Below are 7809 nucleotides of genomic sequence, written 5' to 3'. Positions count from 1 at the left end.
ATGGTGACTCGGAGAAAGCCGTCCAGATAGGATCTCTCCTAGAGGACGGTCTCTGGGACAACATCGTCTAGTTTCTAAGAGCCAACACCGATGTGTTTGCATGGTCTATAGCAAACATGCCAAGGATCGACTCTAGGGTCATAACCTACCGGCTTAATACCAACCCTCATTGTTAACCTGTAAGGTAGAAAAAGAGGAGCTTCACCCCTGAACAATGGGAGGCGAGCAACAAAGAAATGTAAAAGCTATTAGACACCAGCTTCATCCGAGAAGTGATCTACCTAGACTATCTGGCAAACATGGTAATGGTAATAAAGGCCAACGGAAGGTGGAAGATTTGCTTCGGTTTCACCGACCTAAATCGGGTTGCCCAAACGATAGTTTCCCCTACTAAGGATCAACTAGCTCATCGACACAACGACGGGGCACGAGCTCTTAAATTTATTGGACGCCTTCTCTAGCTACAATCAAATCCAAATGTACACAAACGACTAGGAGAAGACCGCCTTCATCACTAACTAAGGTCTCTATTGTTACAAGGTGATGCCCTTCAGGCTGAAGAATGTCGGCGCCACTTATCAAAGGTTGGTAAACCACATTTTCAGGCAACAGCTCTACCAAAACATGGAGGCGTATGTAGACAATATGCTAGTGAAGAGTAAAAAGGCAGAGCAACACTTGGCCGACTTGGAAGAGGTCTTCGGCCTCCTTAAACAATATCGCATGAAACTGAACCCAACAAAGTGTGCCTTCGGGATCGGATATGGCAAATTTGTAGGATTCATGGTTACACAGAGAAGAATTAAAGCGAACCTTGAGAAAATCCAGGCTATCTTGGACATGCAGTCGCCATGAACGTATAAGGAAGTGCATCGTCTCAAAGGCCGAATAGCCACATTGGACAGATTCGTGGAAAACTCTACGGACCATTGTCTACTCTTCTTCAAAGCACTAAAAAAGGTGAAAGATTTCTAGTGGACCGAGGAGTGCAAACTATCCGTCTAAGAGTTAAAACGATATATGATCTTGCTGCCCTTGTTGACCAAGCCGAACCCCAGCAACCAACTCCTACTTTACCTCTCTGCCGAGGACGAGGTGGCAAGCTCGGTTCTAGTGAAGGAAGTAGGCCAAGTCCCAAAGTCGATCTAATACACCAGCAAGGTCCTCATGGATGCAGAGACATGGTACTTGAATATTAGAAAAGTCCTACTTCCAAGCACACAACATCCGAGTCTTGACTGACCAGCTGCTAAGGCAGATACTGTAGAAAGTAGAGACATCAAGTTGGTTGGTCAAGTGGAGAGTGGAGCTAAGCGAGTTTGACAGTGCCTACGCTCCTTGTTCTGTCATCAAAGCCCAAGCTTTGGCTGAATGCACGTTTTAGTTCATGATCCATCCGAAGGCCCCCCCAGCTTGGACACTCCATGTCAATGGATCATCCAACCTACAAGAGAGCGGTGTCGATTTCATACTCCTCAGACCGAATGACACCGTTCTCGAGCATGCGTTGCAGTTTGAGTTCAAAAAGTCAAATAATGAGGTGGAGAGCCCTAATAGTTGGGATTTGGTTCACATGGAACGTCGAAAAAAAGTGAATCGAAGCCTTTCACTTGATAGTTTGAAGCACGGGAGTCCGCTATGGCAAGCTAACTGTAGAAGGTACAAGAGCTCACCAACCAGTTTGAGCATTTCACCAAACAAAAAATGCGTTGGGTCAAGAATGTTTGAGATGACGCCTTACCAAAGCTTGCGAACTCACTACGGATGGACATCAAGGCCACAATTCGAATGGACACCTTAGCACACCCCAACATCTCTGAAATAGCTTTAGTAGTTCTCCCAGTACAACAGGAGTCATCGTAGATGGACCCGATCATATAATACCTGCGAGATGGCACCACCCGAGGACCGGATAGAAGCAAAGAAACTCACTCACAGGTTGGCACAATACTACCTCATCTGGGGTTAGCTCTACCGTAGATCGCATACTCTTCATTACTTGAAATGTCTCCCTCTAATTGAAACCGACTACGTCCTTAGGGAGATACATGAGGGCATTTGCGAAACCACCCTAGTGTGCAGACCTTGGCATACAAAGCACTCCAGCAAAGGTACTTCTAGCCCACGATGAAGCAAGACGCGACCCATCTCGTCCGAAAATGTGACCACTACCAAAGGCACTCCAATCTGCACCACTAGCTAGCAACCCCTCTCAGGCTGATTCCTAGCCCGTGGCCCTTCTCTCAGTGGGGGATGGACATCCTTAGGGCCTTCCCTACCGTGGCCGGCTGGAACAAGTTCCTCCTCACTGTCATAAACTATTTCACCAAATGGGTCAAGGTCGAGCCCATAGCGTGCATCATTGCACAAAACGCCCAGGGCTTCCTATAGAGGAATGTCATCTATTGCTTTGGTATCCCTCGGGTACTAATCAGAAACAATGGATCCCAATTCATCGATAGAAAGTTTGGGGCCTTTCATTCTAAGCTTAGAATATACCATCACATAACGGCAGTGCACCAGTCCCAAAGCAATGGACAGACCGAGGTGAGTAATCGAACCTAGTTTTGCTCAGAGGTTCAATCCGCAGAGGTCTCGGAGGTTCAATATGTAGATATCAATCTGCCATTTGATTTCCCTTCATCACCGGTGAATGCCTTGGTGAGGATCATCATCAACAATATTACCTCTTGCAAAACTAGAATCGACGAATTCTTCGTTGGTGCTAGAGATTTCTTCTGAAGATCAATCCATAGAGTTCTCGAAGATTCAATCCGCAGAGATCAATCCGCTGTTTAATTTCCCTTCATTGCCAGTGAATGCCTTGGTGAGGATCGTCATCAACAATATTACCTCCTGCAAAATTGGAATCAGCGGATTCTTTGTTAGTGCCGGAGATTTCCTCTGAAGATCAATCCGCGGAGTTCTGGGAGGTTCAATCCGCAGAGATCAATCCACCATTTGCTTTCCCTTCATCGCCAGTGAATGCCTTGGTGAGGATCATCATCAACGATGTTTGTCATCGTCGGTGAATGCCTTGGGGAAGAAGAGTCTCTCAAGTTTTCTCGAGAGGTTGAAGAAGAAGGCACATCCCCTTTGTTCAAGCGAATGAAGAAAACTCAAGTTTTTCCATCAGGGTCACACTGTTTTGGTGCGACCCTGATTACACGATTTTGTGATCCCGCATCTACGTTTTTCTCATCCCATCCCCCTATTTTTGTTAAAACAAATAAGAGAAAAAGGAATATTTTTGGAATATTCCTTTTTTCTCGTCTCCATCCCACAAACCAAATGGAGCCTAAGGTTTGCATGAGAGAGACTTGAGAAGTTGTCCTTCGAAAGAGTTTAGAAGAAGAAGAAGAAGAAGAAGAAGAAGAAGAAGAAGAGGAGGAGGAGGAGGACTTGCAAGCTACAACAGCAACAGTGATGGTGATAGCGATGGCGATGGAGAACTATAGCGGCAAAAGTGGCGGCAATGGTGAAAAACTGGTGATGAAAGTAGATCTTAGATTTCTCAGTCTCAGATCTATCATCTAGAGTCTAGACTGCTCTCCTAGATCTCTTAATGTGAGATCTCTCAGATCCCTCTCATTGTCTCACGCATCTCTCTCCAGTAGATCTCAGATCTCTTAGATCTAAGAGATCTTCTCTTTTCATTATTGTTCTAATAAAACTTGTAAGAAGTAATAAACCATAAACTGTTCTTCGGGTCAACGGTTTGTTGACTAATTCAATGGTTTTTTACCAAAGATCGGGTTTGGGGTAAAATGGAACCGGTCGCCTGAACAGTTTTCGGTCTGAATGGTCTGACTGTCTGAGTCAACAATGGTTCGAAAACATTGAGTATTAGGTTAAAATGGCATTTTTGTAATTTTTAGGATTCGAATGGCAATTTGGTAATTTTGCAAAATCGAGTGTAATTTGGTCCAACTAGGTCTAATGGGGTTAGATCATTCATGGGTGGATGGCAAAGATTTCTGGGCCAAAATGTGAAGGGTTGATATGAGTTTGATTGCTGATAAGGGTTTTGTGTCTGTGTGTGGGCCAGTGAGATTGGCCAAAATGAAATCTTTTTAAATGGATGGGTAAAGTGGGGCGTTTTTGGTTGAAATTTGGCAGGATGGGGTTTTTGAACGTTCTAAGTTGATTGGTGGAGTCATATTGGCCCAAGTGGGCCTAGATTGGGTAGATTCAGAAAATGCTTGATTTGGTCAATCTAGAGCCTTAAACAAAATCTTGGTTTGATGAAAGGGCAAATGGGGGAATTTGGGGTTAAAGCAGGTGTTTTGGTGTATTAGGAGTTTAATGGTGTGGTTTGATCGATTCGATTGTGTTAAGATTAAGGGAATCTGGGTTCCGAGTGTTTAGGCTAATGAGAGGCATTAAAATGGAAGCTTCGCTTGATGAAAGGGTAAACAAAGGAATATTGAGCTGAAATTTTATGGGTAGGTATTTTGAGATGTCTTAAGTCTGATGGTGGTGTTTGATTTGAGGGTAAAAGTGTAGACAGGGGTTGATCATGGCCATTAGATTGGTATCGAGTAGATTTAATGGTGGGTTTATGGGTTTTGGGGCTGAAGTTGGGGTTTCTGGGTTTTTGGGTGTTTTGAAGAGGTCAGATGGGTCTGATCGTGTGTTTGGTGTAAATTGAAGGTTTAGGCAACAAACCAAACAAAAATTAGGTACTGACAATTAGGCTCTACTTACAGATTATCCAATCCAAACCTTAAGGTTGGAACCCTACCCTTTTGCATTTGGTTCACCTTCTAATGATATTCAACTGGAAACATTGATTTAGTAGATTGATTTTCAAGATAGTAGGCAATAAGGCTTTGGTGAAAATGATATGTTACAAGTTGATGGGACTAGAAGATCTAAGGGTGGTAGATTTTAACACCCATAATTTAGTGATGGATATGGCACCGAACAAAACAGAATGGTGAAATAGGACTCATGTAGCTGCCTATATAGTTAGGACAAGGCTTAGATGATGTTGATGAAGTAATGGGACTTGGAGTGGGGAGCTTTAACAGTAACTTCCAAGACTAATTTTGTTTTAGCTGATTAGTTTGTACTCCAAAATTGGAGAGAGATACACTACTTAAGTAGGCTGTATTTGGCTGTGTTTGGTGTGATGGAAAATAATTTAAAAATAGAAAGTTGAGTAAAAAGTTCTTTAAGGAATTGCACAAATTTTGTTAACAACTTTCTCTTCCTTTATTATTTTCTAATTGGGAGGACTTGATTTGAGGATTCCCTATTTTCTTCATAAATGGAGTGCTCCCTTCACATTCTAAAGGACCATTTTTTCCAAAGACAAAATTACCCATCTCTTTGGACTCTGACCCGTACAGAACTTAACAAATATATTTGGAGTTGTTTTTATCCTTTAGTACAAGTAATCTGGTGGTGGAGCAAATGGGTTCACTTCTAGTGTCTGCAAGTAGGGTTTTGCAAACCAATCAGAGAAAACTGGAGACGGGAGTGCAATGTATCATAGAGGGTTATACTAGTCTCTTTCATAAAAGAAAAAAAAAATTGATGTATTAATGTTGACCAGAAAGGGTGCCCTAATCAACACAGATAAGAGGTGAGAGTGCTCAAATCACCTACGAGACTCTGTCAATTTCAGCCACCCAAGACATTATTGGGGAAGTAGGAAGTAGGTTGGGTAGCCGAAATACGCACAGTTCCTTTTTGGATTATTTCACAAATCAAATGGTCAAAGGAATTATGGATTATTTGACACTTGGCTAAGTCCAACCTCACAACCCTGCCGTCAAACTTTTTCGTTCACCGGCCTAATTGCTTTTTTTTTGTCCTTCTTCTGCCATTAAAAGGCAAACCATCGAGGGGGGCTGGCGTAGACATCCAGATACGACCATCTCAGTTTTCTTTTCTTCTGTTAAAGTATTCATAGAGAGACATGGAGGATTACGATCATTCTTCTTCAAAAGTAGATCGCAGGACTGTAGAAAAAATTAGGAGAAATCACATGAAGAACCTCTACGCAGAGCTCAATTCTCTAATCCCAAGTCATGGCACCAAGGTTCTCTCTCTCTCTCTCTCTCTCTCTCTCTCTCTCAATACGTAGTAATGTTCCTTACTGGAATTGCAGGAGACTATGGCACTGCCTGATCAAATAGAAGAAGCCACAAATTATATAAAAATGTTGCAGCAGAAGTTGGAAAGAATGAAAGAGAAGAAAGCGAGCATAATGGGGTTAGAAGGAATAACAAGTGGAATGATGGTGAGAGCTAAGTCACCCCACATTGAGATACATGACATGGGTTCTGCTCTACAGGCGGTTCTGGTCAGTGGGTTGGATCATCATCAGTTGTTGTTTTATGAGATCATACGGCTGCTTCACGATGAAGGAGCTGAGATTGTGAGTGCCAGTTTTTCTGTAGTCGATAATTCGGTTTTCCACACTATTCATGCGGAGGTAGCTTCACAGCTTTATCTTCTTTTTCTTTGCTTTTTTTTTTCAGTAAGATTTGATGAACAGAGGAAGGAAGAAAGAAAAATTTTTGCTTAACGAATCCTTCTGTGTAGGTGGGAGAGTCTACGCAGGGTTTTGAAGGTACAAAGATATCCAGAAGACTGCAAAATTTTGTCCATCAATTCGTCGAGGCTTCCTAGATGATAGTGGCAGAGGATGCCCAGGAGATGGAGAGCGGGAAGCTTTGAAGAAACAAAATTCTTTATCTCTTTCCTAGTTTTGATTTATTGTTTCCCAATCGAGCTGCCATGTTCAACAAGGAATATCAAATGAGGCCTATTTAACACTTTTAGGGACAATAGAGAATGTTAAATTTCAGCTATAAGTAAGTTAGCATTCTCTGTTGTGAGTAGAGATTTCTCCTTTTCTCATTTTTTTTTCTAGTTAAAAAGGGAACATCTGACAAGTGTTCTTATTTTTTAATATATATATATATATATATATATATATATATCAAATTCGTTGCAGTGAAAGCCCTGCAATCTCGAACTTATTTTCAAGATTATCTCATCTAAAAAGGAATAGCTTTGCTTACAGCTTTAGGAAGATCAGAATTGGAGACATGCTTGGAGTTGGAGTACTTCATTGGCTTATTGTAAATGTTGCAATACATATTTAAGACCCGTTTGGGAGGGTTGAGCTGAAGATTCAGCTAAGCAGCTGTTTTGAAGTGCTCTGGATAACCTATTTAGTGCCTGTTTGGAACGGTTGGAGCACAACAGCTTCTAGCTTTGAGGAAAGCCCTACATAAATAGCGGCTTTGAAAAAGGACGAGAGAGGCCATCACATCGACATCCTCCCTTCCCACGATATACATATATAATCGTCCCATCTAACTCTAATATTCTAATCTAAAGGCTAAGATGTAATATGCATTATAACACAACGGGTCAAACCGTTCAACGCAAACGGTTGGTTAAACCTCTGACCCAAAAATCAGTGGTCCGTTTCGGAATCGGTTTTTAAACCTTGTGTCCAGCATTGGTATTGTAACTACTCTGAAGAATTGAAAGAGTCTGTATAGACATAATGTTGGTGACTGCCCAACCTTAACCTACATTTGGGCAAACCTTTTCAGGGTGTTGGCGTGTCTGAATTGAGATCTGAGTTACATTAGAGATGTCTTACCCATTTATAAGAAAGAGAAATGAATGAGCGTCCATTGTCCAAACTCTGATGATTTATATTTCCAATCCTATTCCCTTTTAAAATACCTGAATTATATATATATATATATATATAATATGTATTTGTACCATTTATAAAAATGGTATTTTTTATTTTTATCTTTTGTCCTGTTTTTTATT

General features: G+C 41.6%; 1 protein-coding gene across 1 annotated transcript; it reads left to right on the top strand.

Annotated features, from left to right (window-relative positions):
- The first annotated feature begins 5855 nt into the window (after positions 1-5855).
- LOC104608213 (transcription factor bHLH162-like) lies at positions 5856-6960 on the top strand. Its single transcript, XM_010274130.3, has 3 exons — positions 5856-6049; positions 6119-6445; positions 6556-6960. The coding sequence occupies exons 1-3, from the start codon at positions 5927-5929 to the stop codon at positions 6640-6642; spliced, it is 537 nt and encodes a 178-aa protein (XP_010272432.1). The 5' UTR covers positions 5856-5926; the 3' UTR covers positions 6643-6960.
- The last annotated feature ends 849 nt before the right edge of the window (positions 6961-7809 follow it).

This window comes from Nelumbo nucifera, chromosome 1, assembly GCF_055504915.1.
Source record: "Nelumbo nucifera cultivar China Antique chromosome 1, China Antique-T2T, whole genome shotgun sequence".
NCBI classification, from domain to species: Eukaryota; Viridiplantae; Streptophyta; class Magnoliopsida; order Proteales; family Nelumbonaceae; genus Nelumbo; species Nelumbo nucifera.
Note: the sequence above shows the minus strand (reverse complement) of the source record. Positions and strands in the feature narration are given on the sequence as shown.